At 46.8% G+C, this 27,053-nt stretch overlaps 1 protein-coding gene and 1 long non-coding RNA gene across 8 annotated transcripts in view; one reads left to right on the forward strand and one right to left on the reverse strand.

Moving 5' to 3' along the window:
• LOC125899694 (mitogen-activated protein kinase kinase kinase kinase 4-like) overlaps window positions 1-27,053 on the forward strand; it is a 138,904-nt gene that overhangs the window by 65,584 nt on the left and 46,267 nt on the right. For all 7 annotated transcript variants that reach the window (XM_049594159.1, XM_049594161.1, XM_049594160.1 and 4 more), the window contains exons 4-14: window positions 6,800-6,925; window positions 7,867-7,977; window positions 8,104-8,194; window positions 11,530-11,660; window positions 16,573-16,627; window positions 22,389-22,467; window positions 22,550-22,725; window positions 22,929-23,001; window positions 23,184-23,394; window positions 25,130-25,291; window positions 26,161-26,247. In XM_049594159.1, the coding sequence (XP_049450116.1) occupies window positions 6,800-6,925; window positions 7,867-7,977; window positions 8,104-8,194; window positions 11,530-11,660; window positions 16,573-16,627; window positions 22,389-22,467; window positions 22,550-22,725; window positions 22,929-23,001; window positions 23,184-23,394; window positions 25,130-25,291; window positions 26,161-26,247 (1,302 nt within the window). The remainder of the gene's footprint in view (window positions 1-6,799; window positions 6,926-7,866; window positions 7,978-8,103; window positions 8,195-11,529; window positions 11,661-16,572; window positions 16,628-22,388; window positions 22,468-22,549; window positions 22,726-22,928; window positions 23,002-23,183; window positions 23,395-25,129; window positions 25,292-26,160; window positions 26,248-27,053) is intronic.
• LOC125899700 (uncharacterized) lies at window positions 19,544-21,814 on the reverse strand. Its single transcript, XR_007450761.1, has 3 exons — window positions 21,420-21,814; window positions 20,055-20,143; window positions 19,544-19,627 (listed from the first exon to the last, which is right to left on the reverse strand). It is a non-coding gene; the product is annotated as an uncharacterized LOC125899700 (long non-coding RNA).

The following is a 27,053-nucleotide window of genomic DNA, read 5'->3' on the forward strand; positions in this document are numbered from 1 at the left end:
AGTCTCTGGTTTTTGTTTGTTATTGAGTGTCGGCAAAAAGATCGGTCGTTAGCATAGTTAGCACGAATTAGCTCGGAGGGCTAACTTGGATTGTTTGCTATATTACGTGATCGTCTCTGTCACCCTGAACTTTTAACTGACCCCCATTCATTAACTTTATACAGAAAAAAAGGAACAAGAAGTCAAATATTGAAAAGCTAACTGACATCATTCTGAGTTGGTTACAGCCGATATGTGTTGTGATTTTTAAGAACTGTGATTCTGCAAACACTGCCATTGATTTTAGAGTGACATGCGATTTTTGGAAACTTTCTTTAACACTAGGCCAGAAATGTTGTGGGCGTGAATATCATGAGACATATGTCCAAAAACAAAGCACAAGTTATGTTGGTCAGTTTTTGTGACTTCTATCTCAGCAGCATCATAAACTGTATATTAAACTAATGACTGTTTTAATGGTCTGTTGTTTAAAACAATTTTCATCCAGTTAAACATTTTGTGATCTTTGAAAGGTGAATTAAACTTTACATCACATTACTTGATTTAGCTATTAAAGAAATCAGTTTTTTTTTAAAATCAGATACATAAATGTATTGATGTTTTTACCTTACAGTCACATTTATTTTAGTCTTTAACATCTGTTGAATATTTTCATCCAATTAAAACATTATTTGATTCCAGCCGCTCAAAGTTTGATCCGTGAGTTTCTTTTGTGAGATCTTTTGTCTTTATCTCAGTGTTTTTAGGTTTCTACAGTTCAGTCTGAACAAACTTTGATGTGAAATACTTTGTGACAGATCAGATTCACAGTAATACCTCAGCCTGATAAAGATCAACAGAGGTCGACGTGTCTTTAACCTGGAGGATCATTTCCTGTTTAGATATAACAGGAGCACAGCAAGCGTTTAAAGCCATCTCTAAAAAATGTCCCTCCAGGTCCCTGGTGTCCTGTTAAAGACACGTCTACCTCTCTGTCAGAGTCTCTGTCCTCCTCAGCTTCCATTTGCCATCATGCCTCCATGTTGTGGTGGTGGTGCGCTCCCCCGGGGGGTCGTGGCTCTCTCAGCTCTGCTCACACTAGGTGATGTAATACTTCAGCAGCAAGATGGCTGCCGCCACCCAGTCTGCCCACCGTGTCATACCCAGGAATGATAATGAGCAGCTTCAGTGACTGACAGTGGACGTGTAGTCTGAGGGAACATGATACAGAGACTGACACAGAGACAGAGACAGACAGTGAAGGACGGACAGAGACAGAGACAGACAGAGACAGACAGTGAAGGACGGACAGAGACAGACACAGAGACAGACAGACAGACAGTGAAGGATGGACAGAGACAGACACAGAGACAGACAGACAGACGGTGAAGGACGGACAGAGACAGAGACAGACAGAGACAGACAGTGAAGGACGGACAGAGACAGACACAGAGACAGACAGTGAAGGACGGACAGAGACAGAGACAGACAGACAGTGAAGGACGGACAGAGACAGAGACAGACAGAGACAGACAGTGAAGGACGGACAGAGACAGAGACAGACAGAGACAGACAGTGAAGGACGGACAGAGACAGACACAGAGACAGACAGTGAAGGATGGACAGAGACAGACAGAGACAGACAGTGAAGGACGGACAGAGACAGACAGAGACAGAGACAGACACAGAGACAGACAGTGAAGGACGGACAGAGACAGACACAGAGACAGACAGTGAAGGACGGACAGAGACAGACAGAGACAGACAGTGAAGGACGGACAGAGACAGACACAGAGACAGACAGACAGACAGTGAAGGATGGACAGAGACAGACACAGAGACAGACAGACAGACGGTGAAGGACGGACAGAGACAGAGACAGACAGAGACAGACAGTGAAGGACGGACAGAGACAGACACAGAGACAGACAGTGAAGGACGGACAGAGACAGAGACAGACAGACAGTGAAGGACGGACAGAGACAGACAGAGACAGACAGTGAAGGACGGACAGAGACAGAGACAGACACAGAGACAGACAGTGAAGGACGGACAGAGACAGACAGACACAGACAGTGAAGGACGGACAGAGACAGACACAGACACAGAGACAGACAGTGAAGGACGGACAGAGACAGACAGAGACAGACAGTGAAGGACAGACAGAGACAGACACAGAGACAGACAGAGTGAAGGATGGACAGAGACAAACAGAGACAGACAGTGAAGGACGGACAGAGACAGACACAGAGACATACAGAGTGAAGGACGGACAGAGACAAACAGAGACAGACAGTGAAGGACGGACAGAGACAGACAGTGAAGGACGGACAGAGACAGACACAGAGACAGACAGAGTGAAGGATGGACAGAGACAGACACAGAGACAGACAGTGAAGGACGGACAGAGACAGACACAGAGACAGACAGAGTGAAGGATGGACAGAGACAGACAGACACAGACAGTGAAGGACGGACAGAGACAGAGACAGACACAGAGACAGACAGTGAAGGACGGACAGAGACAGACAGAGACAGACAGTGAAGGACGGACAGAGACAGACACAGAGACAGACAGAGTGAAGGATGGACAGAGACAGACAGACAGTGAAGGACGGACAGAGACAGACACAGAGACAGACAGAGTGAAGGATGGACAGAGACAGACACAGAGACAGACAGAGTGAGGACGGACAGAGGTGAGGTGTGGTTAATGATGGGACACATAAAGACGGGGCTGAAGTCATTACTGGAGACGGACTGAAGGTGAAGCTGCGAGGACGAGAGTGACAGAGACACTGAGTGCCCACAATAAATGGACAGTGGACAGATAACACAGAGACACAGATGATGTCACCGTCTCCTTGTCAAAGCAGCTGTGTCCAGGCCAGTGTTCGCTTCCTGTAAGACTGTAAAACCAAACCCTGTTCTTGTTTCCTAAACCCAACCACATGCTGTTGTTGAAGGAAAAAAACATCAGTTCGTGGTGTTGTACCGACGTAGTGCTTTTATTTTGAAAGAGACTGTATCAAACTGTACATTTCCTGTGAAAACAGAAGTGTATTTTGAAAACAGACAATGCATGTAACAGGCTGAAGTTGACACGGCGTCCCAGAACGTCAACAACCAACACACCCAGGGTACCTTGGACGTCATATGTGGACGTGGAAAGTCCATGACCAAACGTGGACATGTGACGAGGTCACAGTGAGGATGATCATGGAAATAAAAGTCCACTATTCTTTAAAAAAACCTATCTATTAATTTCTTGAAGTATATTGACTGATTGGTGACATCATCAAACATTATCAGCAGACTCAGTTTGACGGAAGGTTTTTAGTCGGTGTGTCTGTTTTCTGTCCTGATCATGAAGAACTGTCCCTGTGTCTCTTCTGCTTCTTCTGCTTCTGCTTTTTCTTCTTCTTCTGCTTCTTCTTCTTCTGCTTTTTCTTCTGCTTCTTCTTCTTCTGCTTTTTCTTCTTCTTCTTCTTCTTCTCCGCTCAGCCTGTCTTCATGTCCTGGTGAATCATGTGTAGGAATGTCCTGCTCCTCCAGTCCGTTCTCAGCGTCTGTAATTATACTGATTCGTTCCAAAAACGTTCACATGACCAACAATTAGTGGGCGATGGGATGTTCAGTGTGTCTGCGTGTGTCGACTCTCTGAATGTCTGTCAGTGTGCCACTGCTCTTATTGTTTAAATATCTGGCGGACTCAAGGACAGACTGACGGCCTGGCTCACCTGCTGGGTGACTGGCTGGCTGGACTGCTGATGAGCAGATTAACGGAAGCACTGGTTGGCCTGCAGTCTGGACCGTCGGCCTCCTGGCTGGCTGGTTGGCGAGCTGCCTGGTTAAATGACGGGCTGCCTGGCTGAGGCAGGAACCAACGGGCTGGCTGACGAACACTGACTCACAGGATTGGCTGAGAGGCCGGCTGACCGACTGACCCCGTCATCTTCACGGAGAGTCAGAACTCTTTAAACGGGCTCAGCAGATTAAAGCTAAATGAAGAACAGACTGTTTCTGTGGTGCGTTCATGTGGCGGCGTCTTCTCAGGAATATTTCAGCTGCAGGAAACAGCAGATAATGTACACTGTAATAACAGCCTGATGTCTGTGTGACACTACCACACTTTAAGACAGAACAGCCTGATGTTACCGTACACCAGAACAGTTTGGACACAGCCTCCACACCCACTGACTATCTGAGTCTGTACTCACAGGTTATATAAGAGTTTACAAAGATTTGGGATGTTTGCAGCGCCACTATTCACAGACTACAACCAGATTCTTTTTTAAAATCATTTCCCATCATGCTCCTGCTGGAAAATATGACCCCAAACTCCCTTTAAGAAATTCATCATATTAACAGTTTCTTACATGTCTGATAAAACATGTATAACAACAGAAACACAAGATAGGAGTCTTCATATGTCGACAGTGTTCTCGTCAGTTTGTCCTTTATGTGAACAGTTAAACTGTGTTTGTGTACAAACTTTATATTTAGGGTTACCAACATTTATGTCGTCACCTCGACTCATCACCAGCCTCCTACGGTCAGCTCAGTGTTTCAGTGGGAGGAGACAGTTTTGAAAAACACTCATTGATCTAAAATAAAGCCTGTTTGTAGAGACTGACCGATGCATCGATCAGCTGATTATATCTGATGATATCGGCCTCTCACAGATATATATCTGTATCAGCATGCATGTTACCTGATATGAAGGTTGAGTCGTCAGCCGCCTGTCGTCTGTCGCTGCTGCAGCGCATGATAAGACGTGTGTGTTTTGACTTAATACTTATCACTTCCTGCTAGAAAAGTTGTACCTGTGTGACAACCGACAGATGGACGCAGTTACCTGCAGTGATCAGGACAGTGGCTGGAAAATGTCTCTGCACAGTGAAGAAATATTTACTAAAACCTTCAGTTAAAGTTAAAGTTCCTCAGACAGTCACAAACTCTTCTCATATAATGTCTAACTCTTTGCAGTTCAACGTCATGTCTGAATTCTGTTGTTTTCTTACGTAACTGTTTTCAGTCCTGTTGGACGACACAGTGTCTCCTCGGCAGGACAGAGCAGGCCCATTTCCCTCCGCTGTCAGCTCTGCTCTGATTGGTCCAAAGGTTTCCTGATAAACTGAAGTACTAAGAGCACTTCATGTGTTTCTGCTCTGTGGACATACAAGGTTTCTGCAGTGCTTGGTTTGCAGAGGAGTCTGTGCCGCCACCCGTCACACTCCGTCTTATCGCCCGGCCATAACAACAGTGAAAATGTCGTGTCATGTTGACTCCGGTCAGCGGCGGGATCAGACGCACTGATTCAGGTTCAGCTGATGTAAATAAATGTCACAGCGCCTCAGTGATGGAGGAATAATCAGCTGATCTGGTGTCTGAGTCTGAGTGTGTGAGTGTGTGTGTGTCAGAGTGTGTGTGTGTGTCCAGTAATATCCTGAGAGACGTTGGTCTCTGTTATCGTCCTCACCTCAGGGTGCTGTATCTACATATTTGTTCAGAGTCATATCCGTCAGGACGGTACTTCAGACATTGTGTGTTTCCTCGCTCGGCTCTTCAGCTGAAAACAGTTTAATAATAAAAGTTCCTAAGTTTTATTTTGACTTTTTTTACAGCTCTTATTTATTTTCTTTATGAGTCACTTTATCAGTCGCTCCACTGGGACAAGAGCCAGAACTTCAAACATTACACACACGAGTAAGGATAGACCGATACATCGGCCGGCCGATATATCGAGCCGATATATGAGTTTTTACTTGTATCGGCATCGGCCGATACGCACGTGGGTTTGTGGATTTATTTTTCCCTGGCACTTTCTTCATTTGAAAGTATGTAGTTAAGTTGAACAAAGCTGTTGAATCCTACTGTGTACAGTAGTTGTTGTTTTATTTATGCTTCAGCTTAAATATGTGTTTTTATTTGAATGTATAATAATAATAACAATAATAATAATAATATTCTACCTGTTCTACCTCAACTTTCCATCTTGTTTTAGTATTTTTTTTACTGTTCAATAAATGTAAAATAAATTGTTATCATTGTGTCATTTTTTTGATGTAAATTGAGGGAGCAAAAGCAGTATCGGCCCCAAATATCGGCTCAAGAAAATCGGCAGTCCATAATCGGTCATCGGCTAAGGGTGATGGAAAAAAATCGGTATCGGTATCGGCATCGGCCCTAAAAAATCCATATCGGTCTATCCCTGCACACGAGGTGTGAATATTGTCGGCTCGTCTGACTGAAACACGGTGGAGGAAATGTGTATGTTTTGAAGATGTGTCCTCTGATCTGCTCTCCTCTCTACACTGTGTAGTGAGCTGCTGGACATAGTGTGGTACAGATCAGCCTTCAGTCCATCCAAACCTCAGTGTGAAGGACCGTCTGGACTTCAGACTCAGAGCTCAGCACAGTGAGCCGAGAGTGTAAAACTAACACAGATGAAATATGGACTTTGGTTTAAAGGAGACACTAGCCCTTTTTAAACAGGAATTGTGCAAATCTGCAGGAAAGCCCAATCAGTCTTTTTTCAGCATTGGCAGTATAAAAACAAAATCAGGGAGTGCAGCAAAATACCGCCTACCTACTTCTGTTTATGCAGAATGTGCCTTTTTATGTGCCAAGGAACAAAACGTGTAGCTCAGCGTGTGACGTAAAGTCAGTCATCATTAAACTTAAATTAAACTTAGATTAATTTACAGCATTGCGTAAATGCGGCGTGATCTGCTCCATCAGTTGGTGTCACTCCCTCCACCTCGTCTCACAGGCAGTAATAACCCCTCACTGATGGGTCTGTCTGTGTCTGTTACAGGATGAAGAGGAGGAAATTAAGCTGGAGATCAACATGCTGAAGAAGTACTCCCACCACAGAAACATCGCCACCTACTACGGAGCCTTCATCAAGAAGAGTCCTCCAGGTCACGATGACCAGCTCTGGGTACGTTTGTTTCATCAGTGATGATGGAAGAAAAGATTTCTGCACACACACACACAGACACACACACAGACACACAGACACACACAGACACACAGGCAGACAGACACACACAGACACACAGACACACACAGACACACAGACACACACAGACACACAGACACACACAGACACACAGACACACACAGACACAGACACACAGACACACACAGACACAGACACACAGACAGACAGACACACACACAGACACACACAGACACACAGACACACACAGACACAGACACACAGACACAGACAGACACACAGACACAGACACACAGACACACAGACACACACACAGACACAGACACACACACAGACACACACAGACACACAGACACACAGACACACACAGACACAGACAGACAGACAGACACACAGACACAGACACACAGGCAGACAGACAGACAGACAAACAGACACACAGGCAGACAGACAGACACACACAGACACACACACAGACACAGACACACACAGACACACACACACAGACACACACAGACACACAAACAGACACACACAGACACAGACACAGACAGACAGACAGACACACAGGCAGACAGACAGACAGACAAACAGACACACAGGCAGACAGACAGGTCTCTGAGGGACCATCTGGTCAGTTAAAGTTAGTCTTCCTACAGTATACATCTGGTTCTGGTCTACTGATGGTGAAATGCAGCATGTAGCTCCTCCTGCAGAGGAACTGCTACAGTTCCTGTAACTGTCACAGTGATGGACGGTGTGTGAGGGTGTGTGTGTGTGTTAATGTGTGAGGGTGTGTGTGTGTGTTAATGTGTGAGTGTGTGTGTGTGTGTGTGTGTATGTTAATGTGTGAGTGTGTGACTGTGCATGAACGTGTGAATGTCCACAGTCCTCTGAGTGTCTCCTGTCCTGTCCTCCAGCTGGTGATGGAGTTCTGCGGCGCCGGTTCCATCACAGATCTGGTGAAGAACACCAAAGGAAACACGCTGAAGGAGGACTGGATCGCCTACATCTCCAGAGAGATCCTCAGGGTCAGTCCGTCTGTTATGACCACTTCCTGTTGACAATCAGACCTCCGACAGCAGTAAAGGCTGATGAAGTTTCAGATGGTGTGTCTGATGAAAGTCAGTGTGTGACATGTTTCTTCGTCTCTGCAGGGATTGGCTCACCTGCATGCTCATCACGTCATCCACCGTGACATCAAGGGTCAGAACGTGCTGCTGACGGAGAACGCTGAAGTCAAGCTGGGTACGGGTTGATTTCATCTCTGCAGCTCAGGCTGCTCTGAGAAAATACTGCAGCAGCAGATATGAGTCAGCAGCGAGCTGACAGCTGCTTCTGTCATGTTTCACTTCATCACACAGTTTTAGGTCTTAATAAACAAACTCTCAGACATCAGTGTGAATCCTCCTGAAACTGAGACAAAGTTTGGTGTTCATCTAACTTCACTAAAATATAACTGTCATCATCATCATCATCAGCGATTCTCACACAGAACAACAGCTCTCTGCTTCAGACACACACACATTCATTTAAAACACACCCTCCTCCTGCAGCCCCTCCCCTCTCTGTCATAAGCCCCTCCCACCAGACGACCAAGGACACATGTACTTACTTCATCAGTGTTTCCCATACACTGATTTATTTCATGCGGAGTTGCCCACATTCCCTCCTCGCTCCATTCTCTCTGTTTATCAGACCACAGATGAGACAAGATTTAGCTGCTAGCCCCCCACGGTCCCCCCGCCTCGCTCCCCACTGCTATGGACTGCATCCAACTCAAACCCAGCCTGTGCACACTCCAGCGCCAGGTGTCACAGCAGGCTGGTGGTCAGCAGCAGGGTCAGGTCTAACCTGAGTTACAGCAGCAACAGAAAGTTTGCTATGGGGTCAGGGCTGTCTGGTTCCCCTGAGCTGAGGTTTGATCTGACTGGATTCAGGCTGCTGTGGACACTTACTGGAGGTCAGTCTCTGGTGCTGCTGTCGCTCTCCTCACAGCGAGGTGGTCTGTAGCAGCAGGGAGTGAGGTGGAGGACACACTGTGATTTGAGGATCTAACTAACGTTAGCTACATAAACGCTAACCTGAAGCTGCAGCTGTGAGTCTTTGGCTCCTGTTAGCAGAAGGCTAAACTGTTAGCATCATGTTGTCTCCATGTCTGCAACTCTTCACTGATACTGACACGTGTTTTATTTAGTTTATTGTCAGACTCTCTTTCAGACTCTGTTTGATCAGCCCGTCTCTTTGTTGGGTTGCTCTGCAGTGGAGACAGTTGTTGGCAATGCTGGAACAGCAACTTTCTCTGCAGGATTCTCCTCCATTGAATCAGACTGAAGGGATGTACACACACATCTGCATCTGTAGCACAGCCAATAGGAACACCACCTCTCTCTGAAATGAGCTGTGATTGGACAAAGTCTCCTAAAAACAAGAGGAGGAGCAGAAGTCTAGTTTTCTAACTGAATTACAATAAGTTCAGAGTATTATGGGATTTCTGCTGCCTCTCAGCTTTAATGATCCACTTCAGCCCTTAAATGCTTTATGATTAACTAACTGACATCACTGGAGTAAACAAACAAACAAACAAAAACAGATAAGGGCCCAGATCAGACAGGTGGAGGAAGCTGCAGCGTGTTTGTCTTCACGTCTCTCCATCCATCAGCGATGAAGACTTCAGACTGATGTAAAGCAGACGGAGCTGGCAGGTGGAAACTCTTCAGTCCTCAGTCAGGACATAAAGATAAATGTGAAGACAGAACGTTGTGACTGTTGGGACAGTTGTGACTGTTGGGACATTTCGTACAGGAGTGTGTTCAGTCAGACAGACAGGAAGCATCATCACTGCTGCCTGCTACAGTCACCAGGAGGTCATTATCTAACAGAGGGCAAATATTTTAGCAAAAGCTTTAATGAATGAATCATTTTGAACAGATTAATCCACCCATCTGTTTTAATGTACTCGAGGATGTGCAGTGCTGAATTTGGTGACATTTGAACTAGGGCTGATATATTGTTTGAACATCGCCATCACGATGTGCACATGTGCGATAGTCACATCGCAGGACATGCAATGTTTTCTCTTTTTTTAGAACATGCAAACTTTTGTTTTGCTTCAGAAGAGCAGCTCTGATGAGAGCTCTTTGCTCTGCTCGCCTCTCTGACAACAGCAGCCCTCCCCCTCTCGTGCACACGCTGCAGTCACACACTGAAAATGAGCGACATGCGACTGGTTCACACTACATGACTTTCTGTCCGTTCTGAAAGTCACTATGTCACATTACACAATTGTGGAGTCATAAAATCATGCCATGACTTGGCCGACAGACATGACACACTACACGCTGGTACTCACCAATTATCCCCGGTCGTCTTTCACGACGTGTGTGATGTCATCGGGTTATTCTTGTCCTATTCTTATTACTTTTACTATTATTTGAGTCACTGTGTGTGTTCATGTGCCAGCTGACATGTTGTTGGAGTCACCTAAAAGCATCAGCAGATGGCAGGAGCTACATTTGAAGTGCCGTACGTAAACATTCAAGCTACTGTATCCTCCACAACAAGTTCCTACAAATGTTTCACAATAAAAGCCTATTTAGAAAATGGAGGGCTTCTCTCAGCCGAGGTTATAAGGGGCTTTTAATTTGAAACAACTTCAGGAAGTGTTGAGTTTGAAATGACGGCGTGATGCATTAACTTTATCAAGGCAACGGGAGCAGATAAAAAGGAAAAATATAAAGAGACAGAGGGATTAATAAATAACGGACTGTCTATAATGTAGTGTGTTTCACATGAAGCTGTTAGCCTCTGCAGCTGTGCTGAGCAAAAGCCACTATTTGTTAATGTTCTTACTTTAAGCCATCTAACATGAAGAATCAGACGGCGCTCTGCGGCCTCATGGAGCAGGTGGTTCAGGATCTTAAATGTTAACGACCCTCTGACAGCGTCGGTCTGCGTCCACAGAGGATCTGAGCTGATCTTAAAGGAGCTCATCTTCAGTTTCTGCAAATGTCTTAAAGAATTTACCATCGTCAGATTCAAACTCACTGAATATGTTCATTTCTGCTGGCTGTCAGATGCTTTAAATAATAATAACAATAATAATAACAATACATTTTATTTGTAAGCACTTTTACAAATGCTCAAAGACAGTATAAAACAAACAAACTTATACATTAAAAGCTAATTTAAAAAGGTGAGTTTTGAGCGTGGTCTTGAGTGTTGGGAGGTGTGTGCAGATACAGATGGGTTTGGGGAGTGAGTTCCACAGGGAGGGGGCAGCGATGGAGAAGGCCCTGTCCCCCCAGGTTCGGTGCTTGGTCCGTGCAGGTAGTGAGAGGAGATTTCCTTCGGATGAGTGTCGGTCGCGGGAGGGGGTGTGGTGGTGGAGTAGGTGTGTGACGTAGGAGGGGGCCTGGTTGTTGAGCGCTTTGTGTGTGAGGAGGAGGATTTTGAACTGTATGCCATGTGTGATGGGGAGCCAGTGTAGGTGATGGGGTCTCAGGAGCGGGTGTGGGTGAGCAGGCACCCTTTATGGAAATCTGACGCATTAATGACTGATGTTAACTTCCTGTGTTTCCCAGTGGACTTTGGTGTGAGTGCTCAGCTGGACCGTACGGTAGGTCGGAGGAACACCTTCATCGGGACACCATATTGGATGGCTCCAGAGGTCATCGCCTGTGATGAAAACCCAGATGCTACGTACGACTACAGGGTGAGGACCTGGATCTGATACTGTTCATAAGGCACTGTATGAAAAGATAAAATAAAGGTGGAAGTGACAAAAAGGTAAAATAATAAAAATCAGTTCAGGTGGTCAGTTTTAAAGCTTGATGTGGGCGTGTTGTTAACTCTGTGTTCGCACTGTGTACGCTCTGTGTTAACTCTGTGTTCGCTCTGTGTTAACTCTGTGTTTGCTCTGTGTTCGCTCTGTGTTAACTCTGTGTTAACTCTGTGTTCGCTCTGTGTTAACTCTGTGTTTGCTCTGTGTTCGCTCTGTGTTAACTCTGTGTTAACTCTGTGTTCGCTCTGTGTTAACTCTGTGTTTGCTCTGTGTTAACTCTGTGTTCGCTCTGTGTTAACTCTGTGTTAACTCTGTGTTCGCTCTGTGTTAACTCTGTGTTCGCTCTGTGTTAACTCTGTGTTTGCTCTGTGTTAACTCTGTGTTAACTCTGTGTTTGCTCTGTGTTAACTCTGTGTTCGCTCTGTGTTAACTCTGTGTTCGCTCTGTGTTAACTCTGTGTTTGCTCTGTGTTAACTCTGTGTTAACTCTGTGTTCGCTCTGTGTTAACTCTGTGTTAACTCTGTGTTCGCTCTGTGTTAACTCTGTGTTTGCTCTGTGTTCGCTCTGTGTTAACTCTGTGTTCGCTCTGTGTTAACTCTGTGTTCGCTCTGAGTTAACTCTGTGTTTGCTCTGTGTTTGCTCTGTGTTAACTCTGTGTTCGCTCTGTGTTTGCTCTGTGTTAACTCTGTGTTCGCTCTGTGTTTGCTCTGTGTTAACTCTGTGTTTGCTCTGTGTTTGCTCTGTGTTCGCTCTGTGTTAACTCTGTGTTTGCTCTGTGTTTGCTCTGTGTTCGCTCTGTGTTAACTCTGTGTTCGCTCTGTGTTAACTCTGTAATTGCTCTGTGTTAACTCTGTGTTTGCTCTGTGTTCGCTCTGTGTTAACTCTGTGTTAACTCTGTGTTTGCTCTGTGTTAACTCTGTGTTTGCTCTGTGTTTGCTCTGTGTTCGCTCTGTGTTAACTCTGTGTTTGCTCTGTGTTTGCTCTGTGTTCGCTCTGTGTTAACTCTGTGTTCGCTCTGTGTTAACTCTGTGTTAACTCTGTGTTTGCTCTGTGTTAACTCTGTGTTTGCTCTGTGTTCGCTCTGTGTTCGCTCTGTGTTAACTCTGTTTGCTCTGTGATAACTCTGTGTTCGCTCTGTGTTAACTGTGTTAACTCTGTTTGCTCTGTGTTAACTCTGTGTTAACTCTGTGTTCGCTCTGTGTTAACTCTGTGTTAACTCTGTGTTTGCTCTGTGTTAACTCTGTGTTTGCTCTGTGTTCGCTCTGTGTTAACTCTGTGTTAACTCTGTGTTTGCTCTGTGTTAACTCTGTGTTTGCTCTGTGTTTGCTCTGTGTTTGCTCTGTGTTAACTCTGTGTTTGCTCTGTGTTTGCTCTGTGTTCGCTCTGTGTTAACTCTGTGTTCGCTCTGTGTTAACTCTGTGTTAACTCTGTGTTTGCTCTGTGTTAACTCTGTGTTTGCTCTGTGTTCGCTCTGTGTTCGCTCTGTGTTAACTCTGTTTGCTCTGTGTTAACTCTGTGTTCGCTCTGTGTTCGCTCTGTGTTAACTCTGTGTTAACTCTGTTTGCTCTGTGTTAACTCTGTTTGCTCTGTGTTAACTCTGTGTTTGCTCTGTGTTAACTCTGTGTTAACTCTGTGTTAATTCTGTGTTCGCTCTGTGTTAACTCTGTGTTTGCTCTGTGTTAACTCTGTGTTTGCTCTGTGTTTGCTCTGTGTTCGCTCTGTGTTAACTCTGTGTTTGCTCTGTGTTTGCTCTGTGTTCGCTCTGTGTTAACTCTGTGTTCGCTCTGTGTTAACTCTGTGTTAACTCTGTGTTTGCTCTGTGTTAACTCTGTGTTTGCTCTGTGTTCGCTCTGTGTTCGCTCTGTGTTAACTCTGTTTGCTCTGTGTTAACTCTGTGTTCACTCTGTGTTCGCTCTGTGTTAACTCTGTGTTAACTCTGTTTGCTCTGTGTTAACTCTGTGTTCGCTCTGTGTTCTCTCTGTGTTCGCTCTGTGTTAACTCTGTGTTCGCTCTGTGTACGCTCTGTGTTCGCTCTGTGTTAACTCTGTGTTGACTCTGTGTTGACTCTGTGTTAACTCTGTGTTAACTCTGTGTTCGCTCTGTGTTTGCTCTGTGTTGACTCTGTGTTCGCTCTGTGTTGACTCTGTGTTTGCTGTGTTGACTCTGTGTTCGCTCTGTGTTGACTCTGTGTTTGCTCTGTGTTGACTGTGTTAACTCTGTGTTTGCTCTGTGTTCGCTCTGTGTTAACTCTGTGTTAACTCTGTGTTTGCTCTGTGTTCTCTCTGTGTTTGCTCTGTGTTCGCTCTGTGTTAACTCTGTGTTAACTCTGTGTTAACTCTGTGTTCGCTCTGTGTTAACTCTGTGTTAACTCTGTGTTTGCTCTGTGTTCGCTCTGTGTTTGCTCTGTGTTCGCTCTGTGTTAACTCTGTGTTTGCTCTGTGTACGCTCTGTGTTAACTCTGTGTTCGCTCTGTGTTAACTCTGTGTTCGCACTGTGTTCGCTCTGTGTTAACTCTGTGTTAACTCTGTGTTTGCTCTGTGTTCGCTCTGTGTTAACTCTGTGTTCGCTCTGTGTTAACTCTGTGTTCGCACTGTGTTCGCTCTGTGTTAACTCTGTGTTCGCTCTGTGTTAACTCTGTGTTAACTCTGTGTTCGCTCTGTGTTAACTCTGTGTTCGCTCTGTGTTCGCTCTGTGTTGACTCTGTGTTAACTCTGTGTTCGCTCTGTGTTAACTCTGTGTTCGCTCTGTGTTAACTCTGTGTTTGCTCTGTGTTCGCTCAGTGTTAACTCTGTGTTAACTCTGTGTTCGCTCTGTGTTCGCTCTGTGTTAACTCTGTGTTCGCTCTGTGTTAACTCTGTGTACGCTCTGTGTTCGCTCTGTGTTGACTCTGTGTTAACTCTGTTTGCTCTGTGTTCGCTCTGTGTTAACTCTGTGTTCGCTCTGTGTTAACTCTGTATTTGCTCTGTGTTCGCTCAGTGTTAACTCTGTGTTAACTCTGTGTTCCCACTGTGTAGGCTCTGTGTTAACTCTGTGTTTGCTCTGTGTTTGCTCTGTGTTCGCTCTGTGTTAACTCTGTGTTCACACTGTGTACACTCTGTGTTAACTCTGTGTTCACACTGTGTACGCTCTGTGTTAACTCTGTGTTTGCTCTGTGTTTGCTCTGTGTTTGCACTGTGTTTGCACTGTGTTCGCACTGTGTTAACTCTGTGTTTGCTCTGTGTTTGCTCTGTGTTAACTCTGTGTTTGCTCTGTGTTAACTCTGTGTTTGCTCTGTGTTTGCTCTGTGTTTGCACTGTGTTCGCACTGTGTTAACTCTGTGTTTGCTCTGTGTTAACTCTGTGTTCACACTGTGTACGCTCTGTGTTAACTCTGTGTTTGCTCTGTGTTAACTCTGTGTTCACACTGTGTACGCTCTGTGTTAACTCTGTGTTTGGTCTGTGTTAACTCTGTGTTCACACTGTGTTCGCACTGTGTTAACTCTGTGTTTGCTCTGTGTTAACTCTGTGTTCACACTGTGTACGCTCTGTGTTAACTCTGTGTTTGCTCTGTGTTTGCACTGTGTTTGCACTGTGTACGCTCTGTGTTAACTCTGTGTTTGCTCTGTGTTAACTCTGTGTTTGCTCTGTGTACACTCTGTGTTAACTCTGTGTTTGCTCTGTGTTGACTTTGTGTTCGCTCTGTGTTAACTCTGTGTTAACTCTGTGTTTGCTCTGTGTTAATTCTGTGTTGACTTTGTGTTCGCTCTGTGTTAACTCTGTGTTTGCTCTGTGTTAACTCTGTGTTCGCTCTGTGTTCGCTCTGTGTTAACTCTGTGTTGACTTTGTGTTCGCTCTGTGTTAACTCTGTGTTTGCTCTGTGTTAATTCTGTGTTGACTTTGTGTTCGCTCTGTGTTAACTCTGTGTTGACTTTGTGTTCGCTCTGTGTTAACTCTGTGTTTGCTCTGTGTTAATTCTGTGTTGACTTTGTGTTTGCTCTGTGTTAACTCTGTGTTCGCTCTGTGTTCGCTCTGTGTTGACTTTGTGTTTGCACTGTGTTCGCTCTGTGTTAACTGTGTGTTTGCTCTGTGTACGCTCTGTGTTAACTCTGTGTTGACTCTGTGTTAACTCTGTTCGCTCTGTGTTTGCTCTGTGTTGACTCTGTGTTAACTCTGTGTTTGCTCTGTGTTAACTCTGTGTTCGCTCTGTGTTAACTCTGTGTTAATTCTGTGTTTGCTCTGTGTTCGCTCTGTGTTAACTCTGTGTTGACTCTGTGTTAACTCTGTTCGCTCTGTGTTTGCTCTGTGTTAACTCTGTGTTTGCTCTGTGTACGCTCTGTGTTAACTCTGTGTTGACTCTGTGTTAACTCTGTTCGCTCTGTGTTTGCTCTGTGTTAACTCTGTGTTTGCACTGTGTTCACTCTGTGTTTGCTCTGTGTTCGCTCTGTCTGTTTCTGACATTTAAATAAAACACTTTACTTTAGCCTGTGGACTAGAAGCTACTTTTGTACCACTGATAAGTTTCAAGTCTTGACTGTAGATAATTAAAGGTCAGTGAAACACAGACTGTTTAAATGAATGTTCCCTCAGACACATGTTAAGGGTTTCTCTCTGCTGTCACCTCGGTATGATGGAGGAGCCTTTGGTTTGTGGTAGACGTATGGCTGCATGCAGACCAGGCTGTGGATCATCCAGACCGACCAGAACTGATAGATTTTATTTGATATATTAAAATACACAAACGTGCACATAGTACTGACACTGATCAGCATATCACACAACAGTCAGTGATATGTCAGTGTTATTGATATTCCAACATTAAAACATGACTCAGACTGATGTCACTGACCTGATCTTGTGTCCTTCAGAGTGACCTATGGTCCTGTGGAATCACCGCCATAGAGATGGCTGAAGGAGCTCCTCGTAAGTAAACACTGTTTGTTTGTTTCTGAATGTCTGAAACGTTAAGTCAGTAAATAGTCATTTAAAATGTTTCTGATTAATGTTTGATGCCGTGCAGGAGACAGACTGAGACATCATGTCTTCAGTTTGTCTGTCTGTCCTCATACTTTACTTTACTTTTACTTTACTTTATTTGTTTATTTGAAGAGGACAGTGCATATCAATGAACAATCGGTACAAATACATGACGTCATGTAAATATGCCGGATTTAGCTAGAAGCTAATTTCCATCCGTAGTCCTCACATTAAAAGACAGACAGACATACCATAAATAACAGTTAAATCAACAACATATAAAGTGCACAACAATATTAGCAGCAGTTATACAGTAGATTTGACAAGGGGCTACAGTAGAGACTGTATGAGAGGGCTGATCAATGAGTCATTCATGGGTGCAGATTTGATGAGTCAATAGCCATCCTTAAAGCTGTTTTTTAAAAGTAGTGAGAGTGGGACTGTCTCTGATTGAGGTTGGGAGACCGTTTCAACCTGCACTGCCCTTTATCTTCATCTTCATCTTCTAACCGCTTCATAGAGGATGAAGCGGGGGGCTGGAGCCTATCCCAGCTGACACTGGGCGAGAGGCAGGGTTCACCCTGGACAGGTCACCAGACTATCGCAGGGCTGACACATAGAGACAGACAACCATTCACACTCACATTCACACCTACGGACAATTTAGAGTCACCAATTAACCTGCATGTCTTTGGACTGTGGGAGGAAGCTGGAGTGCCCGGAGAACCCACGCTGACACGGGAAGAACATGCAAACTCCGCACAGAAGGGCTCCCCCACCCGGGATCGAACCGGCAACCCTCTTGCTGTGAGGCGACCACCACACCACCGTGCCGCCCCTGCACTGCCCTTTACAGTTAGGGAATTTTGGCCTATAGAGGTTCGTCTGAACTGCACCTCGCAGTCCCCTCTGGAGGCAGATCTGGTACTGAGCGTGTTGTCTGTCTGTTTAAAAACGTCCTCCAGCGGGGGAGGAGCCAGCCCGTTGAGGGTTTTATAGATGAGGCAGCTGTATTTAAAAGTTTTAAAATCTTCAAAACTCAATAAATTGTACCTCGCAAGAATTGGACAGTGATGTGAGGAATATGTTTTTGTGGCGAATACCTTGATGGCTTTTTGTAGAGTTGTTGGATTGGTTTCAGTGTGGTGACTCCAGCAAACGACCATATCACAAAACAGTACTCAATATGAGACAGAATCATGCAGTGGAGATAAGATTTAGCAGCATCAGACGAGATGAGGGGCCTGATTTGTTTAAAATTTTGCAGGCTGAATCTTATCGTGTTGGCCACTTTTTTGATGTGTTTCTTAAATGTGAGATTCGTGTCTAATGTGATACCAAGGTACTTAAACTGGGTTACCAATTCAAGTTCCTCTTCTCCGATGAATACGTTGGATCTGTTCTGCTCTACTGGTCGCTTTGTGAATGTCATACACACCGTTTTTTTTTTTTTGTGTTGAGCATAAGGCAGTTGTTATTAAGCCAGTCTTGTACCTTAGTTAGAGAGCCTGAGTTTGTTGGAGGTAATGACAGAGTTTGAACCGTGAGTGAAAATGACTGCATCATCCGCATACATCTGGACATTAAGGTCTGGGCACACATCTGGGAGGTCGTTTATGTACAGTGAGATAACAACCGCGCAAGGATCGAACCCTGAGGGACACCAACTGTACTGCGAAAAGGTGATTTGACCTCGTCGACAGTTACACATTGAATTCTGCTTGACAAATATGATTTGAACCATTGCATGGTGTTATCAGAGAAGTTAAAAAATGTCAGTTTGTTTAAGAGTACCTGGTGGTCGACGGTGTCTTCTTAAGGTCAAGAAATACAGCACCAACACATGGGGATTTATCCAACAGACGCTTCATTTTTTTGGTGAACATACAATTGGCTGACTCAGTGGAATGGTGTGCCCTGAAGCCAAACAGCATAGGATGTAATGGAGTGAGACCTTCGTCCAGATGTTTGATCAGTTGATTCGCTACCCATTTCTGAGCTACCTTGGAAATAATTGGCAATATACTGATTGGTCTGTAGTTGGCCTCCTGTGTTTTGGAGCTGGATTTAAAAATGGGACTTTGTTTTGGTTAATTGATGAGTTACATTCAGAGGTCCTTTAACACAGACGCTTGGCCACGCCCCTCAGCGTCTGATAGCAACACACAGGACAGCCTTTATCACATCTACATGTCACACGTCCTGAACACACTGGAACACGTGATTGATGTCATGAGACAGTCACAGTCAGCTGCTGGAAACTAAACTAAACGATTCAGTCTGTGATGTCATGTGACGTAAATATGTCGTGTGAGTGACGACTGTACGTAAATTTAATCACGCTATGTTAAAACAACTGTGACTTTAAGTTTTTAAACTGAGTATAGGGACATGAGTTATGTAACATTATGTTAAAACAACGGTAACTTTTAGGACACACACAGCACTCTGCTGGGTGAAAGTCCAGTTTTGTTTGACCTCCCTCCTGTCTCCTCTCTGACCTCCCTCCTGTCTGTCTCTGACCTCCCTCCTGTCTCCTCTCTGACCTCCCTCCTGTCTCCTCTCTGACCTCCCTCCTGTCTGTCTCTGACCTCCCTCCTGTCTGTCTCTGACCTCCCTCCTGTCTCCTCTCTGACCTCCCTCCTGTCTGTCTCTGACCTCCCACCTGTCTGTCTCTGACCTCCCTCCTGTCTGTCTCTGACCTCCCTCCTTTCTGTCTCTGACCTCCCTCCTGTCTCCTCTCTGACCTCCCTCCTGTCTGTCTCTGACCTCCCTCCTGTCTGTCTCTGACCTCCCTCCTGTCTGTCTCTGACCTCCCTCCTGTCTATCTCTGCCCTCCCTCCTGTCTGTCTCTGACCTCCCTCCTGTCTGTCTCTGCCCTCCCTCCTGTCTGTCTCTGACCTCCCTTCTGTCTCCTCTCTGACCTCCCTCCTGTCTGTCTCTGACCTCCCTCCTGTCTGTCTCTGACCTCCCTCCTGTCTCCTCTCTGACCTCCCTCCTGTCTGTCTCTGACCTCCCTCCTGTCTCCTCTCTGACCTCCTCCTGTCTCCTCTCTGACCTCCCTCCTGTCTGTCTCTGACCTCCTCCTGTCTCCTCTCTGACCTCCCCTCCTGTCTGTCTCTGACCTCCCTTCTGTCTGTCTCTGACCTCCCTCCTGTCTGTCTCTGACCTCCCTCCTGTCTCCTCTCTGACCTCCCTCCTGTCTCCTCTCTGACCTCCCTCCTGTCTGTCTCTGACCTCCCTCCTGTCTCCTCTCTGACCTCCCTCCTGTCTCCTCTCTGACCTCCCTCCTGTCTGTCTCTGACCTCTCTCCTGTCTGTCTCTGACCTCCCTCCTGTCTCCTCTCTGACCTCCCTCCTGTCTCCTCTCTGACCTCCCTCCTGTCTGTCTCTGACCTCCCTCCTGTCTCCTCTCTGCCCTCCCTCCTGTCTGTCTCTGACCTCCCTTCTGTCTGTCTCTGACCTCCCTCCTGTCTGTCTCTGACCTCCCTCCTGTCTCCTCTCTGACCTCCCTCCTGTCTCCTCTCTGACCTCCCTCCTGTCTGTCTCTGCCCTCCCTCCTGTCTCCTCTCTGCCCTCCCTCCTGTCTCCTCTCTGACCTCCCTCCTGTCTCCTCTCTGACCTCCCTCCTGTCTGTCTCTGACCTCCCTCCTGTCTCCTCTCTGCCCTCCCTCCTGTCTGTCTCTGACCTCCCTTCTGTCTGTCTCTGACCTCCCTCCTGTCTGTCTCTGACCTCCCTTCTGTCTCCTCTCTGACCTCCCTCCTGTCTGTCTCTGCCCTCCCTCCTGTCTGTCTCTGACCTCCCTCCTGTCTCCTCTCTGACCTCCCTCCTGTCTGTCTCTGACCTCCCTCCTGTCTCCTCTCTGACCTCCCTCCTGTCTGTCTCTGACCTCCCTCCTGTCTGTCTCTGACCTCCCTTCTGTCTGTCTCTGACCTCCCTCCTGTCTGTCTCTGACCTCCCTCCTGTCTGTCTCTGACCTCCCTCCTGTCTCCTCTCTGACCTCCCTCCTGTCTGTCTCTGACCTCCCTCCTGTCTCCTCTCTGACCTCCCTCCTGTCTCCTCTCTGACCTCCCTCCTGTCTGTCTCTGACCTCCCTCCTGTCTGTCTCTGACCTCCCTCCTGTCTCCTCTCTGCCCTCCCTCCTGTCTGTCTCTGACCTCCCTCCTGTCTCCTCTCTGACCTCCCTCCTGTCTGTCTCTGACCTCCCTCCTGTCTGTCTCTGACCTCCCTCCTGTCTCCTCTCTGACCTCCCTCCTTTCTGTCTCTGACCTCCCTCCTGTCTGTCTCTGACCTCCCTCCTGTCTGTGTCTGACCTCCCTCCTGTCTCCTCTCTGACCTCCCTTCTGTCTGTCTCTGACCTCCCTCCTTTCTGTCTCTGACCTCCCTCCTGTCTCCTCTCTGACCTCCCTCCTGTCTGTCTCTGACCTCCCTCCTGTCTGTCTCTGACCTCCCTCCTGTCTCCTCTCTGACCTCTCTCCTGTCTGTCTCTGCCCTCCCTTCTGTCTGTCTCTGACCTCCCTCCTGTCTGTCTCTGACCTCCCTCCTGTCTGTCTCTGACCTCCCTCCTGTCTCCTCTCTGACCTCCCTTCTGTCTGTCTCTGACCTCCCTCCTGTCTGTCTCTGCCCTCCCTCCTGTCTCCTCTCTGACCTCCCTCCTTTCTGTCTCTGACCTCCCTCCTGTCTCCTCTCTGACCTCCCTCCTGTCTGTCTCTGACCTCCCTCCTGTCTCCTCTCTGACCTCCCTCCTGTCTGTCTCTGACCTCCCTTCTGTCTCCTCTCTGACCTCCCTCCTGTCTGTCTCTGCCCTCCCTCCTGTCTCCTCTCTGACCTCCCTCCTGTCTGTCTCTGACCTCCCTCCTGTCTGTCTCTGCCCTCCCTCCTGTCTGTCTCTGACCTCCCTTCTGTCTGTCTCTGACCTCCCTCCTGTCTCCTCTCTGACCTCCCTTCTGTCTGTCTCTGCCCTCCCTCCTGTCTGTCTCTGACCTCCCTTCTGTCTGTCTCTGACCTCCCTCCTGTCTCCTCTCTGACCTCCCTCCTGTCTGTCTCTGACCTCCCTCCTGTCTGTCTCTGCCCTCCCTCCTGTCTGTCTCTGACCTCCCTTCTGTCTGTCTCTGACCTCCCTCCTGTCTCCTCTCTGACCTCCCTCCTGTCTGTCTCTGACCTCCCTCCTGTCTGTCTCTGACCTCCCTCCTGTCTGTCTCTGACCTCCCTTCTGTCTGTCTCTGACCTCCCTCCTGTCTCCTCTCTGACCTCCCTCCTGTCTCCTCTCTGACCTCCCTCCTGTCTGTCTCTGACCTCCCTCCTGTCTGTCTCTGACCTCCCTCCTGTCTGTCTCTGACCTCCCTCCTGTCTGTCTCTGACCTCCCTCCTGTCTGTCTCTGACCTCCCTCCTGTCTGTCTCTGACCTCCCTCCTGTCTGTCTCTGACCTCCCTTCTGTCTGTCTCTGACCTCCCTCCTGTCTCCTCTCTGACCTCCCTCCTGTCTGTCTCTGACCTCCCTCCTGTCTGTCTCTGACCTCCCTCCTTTCTGTCTCTGACCTCCCACCTGTCTGTCTCTGACCTCCCTCCTGTCTCTGACCTCCCTCCTGTCTGTCTCTGACCTCCCTCCTGTCTCTGACCTCCCTCCTGTCTCTGACCTCCCTCCTGTCTGTCTCTGACCTCCCTCCTGTCTCTGACCTCCCACCTGTCTGTCTCTGACCTCCTGCAGCTCTGTGCGACATGCATCCAATGAGAGCCCTCTTCCTCATCCCCAGAAACCCTCCTCCTCGACTCAAGTCCAAAAAATGGTGAGTTTTATATTTTACTCCTCATCCTCCCGACCGTGATGTCACTCAGCTCCAAACATCACATTTAACTTTCACCCTCCAGGTCGAAGAAGTTCTTCAGCTTCATCGAGGGCTGCCTGGTGAAGAACTACACTCAGCGTCCTCCGACCGAGCAGCTGCTCAAACACCCCTTCATCCGGGACCAGCCCAACGAGAGGCAGGTCCGCATCCAGCTCAAAGACCACATCGACCGGACCAAGAAGAAGAGGGGAGAGAAGGGTAACTATATATATACACATTATATAAATATATATGTATACATATATATATATATATATATACTGTGTGTGTATATATATATATATATGTATATGTGTGTGTGTGTACTGTATGTCCATATAGATTGAGTTTTATTGACTCTGTGAGAGGACATGTTCACACTATACTGACTCTGACTGAGCAGTTTTATTATGTGTCCTCAGATGAGACAGAGTATGAATACAGCGGTAGTGAAGAAGAAGAGGAGGAAGCATCTGAGCAGGAAGGAGAGCCCAGGTGAGAATATGTCATCACAGCACATATGTAACAGAAGAGGGGAGGATGATATGTAGATTATACTCCGTGTGTCGCAGCAGTTAAATATTGATATATGATCAATAACATTTCTTTATTTAACTTTATTCCATCTTCAGTCTGTTTAAGGAGCTAACAAACCTCTCACTGCACCTCCTCTGTAGCTCCATCGTCAACGTGCCAGGCGAGTCCACTCTTCGCCGTGACTTTATCCGGCTGCAGCAGGAGAACAAGGAGCGCTCGGAGGCGCTGCGTCGTCAGCAGCTCCTCCAGGAGCAGCAGCTCCGCGAGCAGGAGGAGTACAAACGCCAACTGCTGGCTGAGAGGCAGAAACGTATCGAGCAGCAGAAGGAGCAGAGGAGGCGGCTGGAGGAGGTGAGCTGAACAGATCCAACATGAGAGTTAACGAGAGTCAAACAATAAGATCACATCACTGATATGATTTATAGAGGTGGATGTTTAGATGATCACCAACATGTTTAACTAACAACCATAAAGAATATTTATTATTAATGAGACGTGACAGCGTCCGTCTGTGTTCATCATCGTGACCTGAAGGATATAAAACACTTGTTGGACATATTTTGAGCTGTTGGACAGATGAAACAAACAGTCAGAGACATGTCTCTGGGCCATGGGACATTTATTTTATTATACATTTTACAGACCAAATGATTAATTGATTAATTAAGACGTAGAATAATAATCAGTTGCAGTTCTGACAGCGTTTTTTCTCTCGATCTACAGATATAAATATTTTTATTGATGCTTAATGAGCTGAAAAAAGCTGTTAGAAAACTCTGTCTGTCGAGGACAAGTTTACCTTTATCTCAGGCCTCAGGTCTCAGGTCTCAGGCCTCAGGTCTTAGGCCTCAGGTCTCAGGCCTCAGGCCTCAGGTCTCAGGCCTCAGGTCTCAGGTCTCAGGCCTCAGGTCTCAGGCCTCAGGTCTCAGGTCTCAGGCCTCAGGTCTCAGGCCTCAGGTCTCAGGTCTTAGGCCTCAGGTCTCAGGCCTCAGGTCTCAGGTCTCAGGCCTCAGGTCTTAGGCCTCAGGTCTCAGGTCTCAGGTCTCAGGCCTCAGGTCTCAGGTCTCAGGCCTCAGGTCTCAGGCCTCAGGTCTCAGGCCTCAGGTCTTAGGCCTCAGGTCTCAGGTCTCAGGCCTCAGGTCTCAGGTCTCAGGTCTCAGGCCTCAGGTCTCAGGTCTCAGGCCTCAGGTCTTAGGCCTCAGGTCTCAGGTCTCAGGCCTCAGGTCTCAGGTCTTAGGCCTCAGGTCTCAGGCCTCAGGTCTCAGGTCTCAGGTCTCAGGCCTCAGGTCTCAGGTCTCAGGTCTTAGGCCTCAGGTCTCAGGCCTCAGGTCTTAGGCCTCAGGTCTCAGGTCTCAGGTCTCAGGCCGCGTGTGCAGCTGCAGGCTGTGGGAGGAGTCAGGAGGGTCATGTGCATTGTGCATCATGTGCTTTGACCTGTCAGATTTTTACGTGATGATAATGACAACAGAGTCTGAAACCAGTGTCAGGCTGCAGAGTGTTTCTGACCGTGTCCCCTGAGACAGAGACAGACAGAGACAGAGACAGTTCAGTGTGTCTCAGCGTGTGGACTCTGTGCAGCTCAGAGGACAGACAGACTCAGTGTGTGTGTTAGGGTCAGGGGGTGAAGGGTTAGGGTCAGGGGGTCATTTGTTGTCGTAGTTGTGTATTTTCAGCCTGACACATTATAACATGTGTCCTGTGAGTGGAGTGAACCTATACCATGTCAGGTAACATCACAAACACTGCATGGGTCATCTCCCGTTTGACTACCTGTTCGTACTGTGTGTGGTTACTCAGCTGAGCCGTGGTGACACCACAGTTTGAGGTGAAGGACGACAGATGGACCTGAGAGGAACAACACGCCACAGGTGTGTTCAGACACACGGCACATGTCAGTCACATGATTCAGGATCTGATTTCAAAACTAAAAACTCTGCAGCTTCAGAAATCAGGAGCTTTGAAATCGGGAAGTTTGAAATCAGGAGCTCTGCGTCTCATGTATTGAGACAAAAAGTCAGAATGAGGACGCCCTCAGTCGGAACATGAACCGATTAATCGTTAACTCACTTCCTGTTTCCTTCGGTAGCAACAACGGCGTGAGCGTGAGATGAGGAGGCAGCAGGAGCGCGAGCAGCGCCGACGTGAGCAGGAGGAGAAGAGACGCATCGAAGAGATGGAGCGACGCCGCAAAGAGGAGGAAGAGCGCAGGAGGGCCGAGGAGGAGAAGAGGAGGGCTGATCGAGAACAGGTATGAGTCCGAGTCATGGACATGGACACGAAGTTCATTTTATGAAAGTGAATCAAAAGTAAAACTGATGAATTAAATTGAAACGTTTCTGTGAGCAGATATTTTAGATCTCAATCAATCAATCAATTTTATTTATACAGCCCAATATCACAAATCACAATTTGCCTCACAGGGCTTTACAGCATACGACATCCCTCTGTCCTTATGACCCTCACAGCTGATCAGGAAAAACTCCCCAAAAAAACCCCTAAGATCTGCATCTTAAAGGACACTCATATAATGTATATTTATGTATATATATATATACATAGATATATAGATATATATATGTATATAAGCTCACACTCATTTTATTTTTTTTCCCCAAAACTGTTCAAAGATTTGAACCATTTTTTCATCAATTACCTCTGGAATTCATTACCAAAAATCTGAATGTGCTCAGCGAGACGCGGCCGCCATGTTTATTTGACTGTGGCTCAGACGTTGTTTCTGAATTTGATCATTTCTGTGCGTCATGCTGCAGTGACAGTAAGATTCTCAGTTGGAACTTTTTCTCCCAAAAAAACAAAAATTGTGTAATTTAAAGAATTCAAAAAAAACAAATGTTTTGTGATTTGGTGAAATCTGTGTTAATTCTTACAGTGAATTAACACAGATTATAAAGAATGCTGCTTATTGCTGTAACGTGTGTGTTTGGGATGAAACAATGCTGATGATTAAATCAACGGTTTGTCTGACAGCTGATGTCGATGTCTGACGGATAAACTGGTGCATCTACTTCATCAGATTAAGATGATGTGTGTGTAAATGATCCTGCAACATTGAGCTAATGATGGGGGGGGGGGGGGCGGGCTGTGTTTGACTGACAGGAATACATCCGGCGTCAGCTGGAGGAGGAGCAGAGGCACCTGGAGATCCTGCAGCAGCAGCTGCTCCATGAACAGGCCATGCTGCTGGTGAGTGTTTGAACCTGAGACATCGTGTTCACCTCCTGCTCAGAGAGAATCAGAATTCATCTCTCTGCCGTCCTTCAGACACTTTCTTCTTTTCTCCTCGTCTCTCTCTCGTTTCCTGATGAAGGAACTGTTTATTTCTCCGTTACACAAACTTTTCCTCTGAACTGAACTGAGTCCAGTTTTTGGGACCAACTTCTGACTGTTGTAGATCAGCAGGGAGCCGAATGTAATAAGTGTTCTGCGGATGTTTACAGCGCCCTCAGTGATGATGATGTCATCACCAGGAAACAGAGGGTTTCCCCTGTTTCTATTCCAGACGTTGGCAGGTCTCATAGGCAGGTTAGTTTTTGTTGAAAGGATTCACAGAGGATACTCACATAATGACAGGATGTGACCACACACGTCCTCACACATCACTTTATCATCAGCTGCACGCCGCGGCTCAGTCACACTGATACACCGAGTTTCCTTTACATCATGATGACATCATCATCATCATGGCTTCACACTTGGATCCTGTCACAGTTTAAGCAGCCTTATTAGAACCATCACTGTTTAATAATGACGTGATGTAATGAGTGAACAGCTGTAACAGATGTGCGGTTGCACACTCTGGACTCACATGAAGGCTGTTTAGTTTCAGAGGGTTTTAGAGGGCTGCCCCCCCCCCACACACACACACACCCACACACACACACACACACACACACACACCTATTACTTTGATCTGATCTAAAACCTAAAAAGGTTGAAACTATAAATCGGAGACAAAATAAATCAGCCTGACCTCAGGGGTTAGGGTTAGT

Source organism: Epinephelus fuscoguttatus, linkage group LG13 (genome assembly GCF_011397635.1).
Source record: "Epinephelus fuscoguttatus linkage group LG13, E.fuscoguttatus.final_Chr_v1".
In the NCBI taxonomy this organism is placed as follows: domain Eukaryota; kingdom Metazoa; phylum Chordata; class Actinopteri; order Perciformes; family Serranidae; genus Epinephelus; species Epinephelus fuscoguttatus.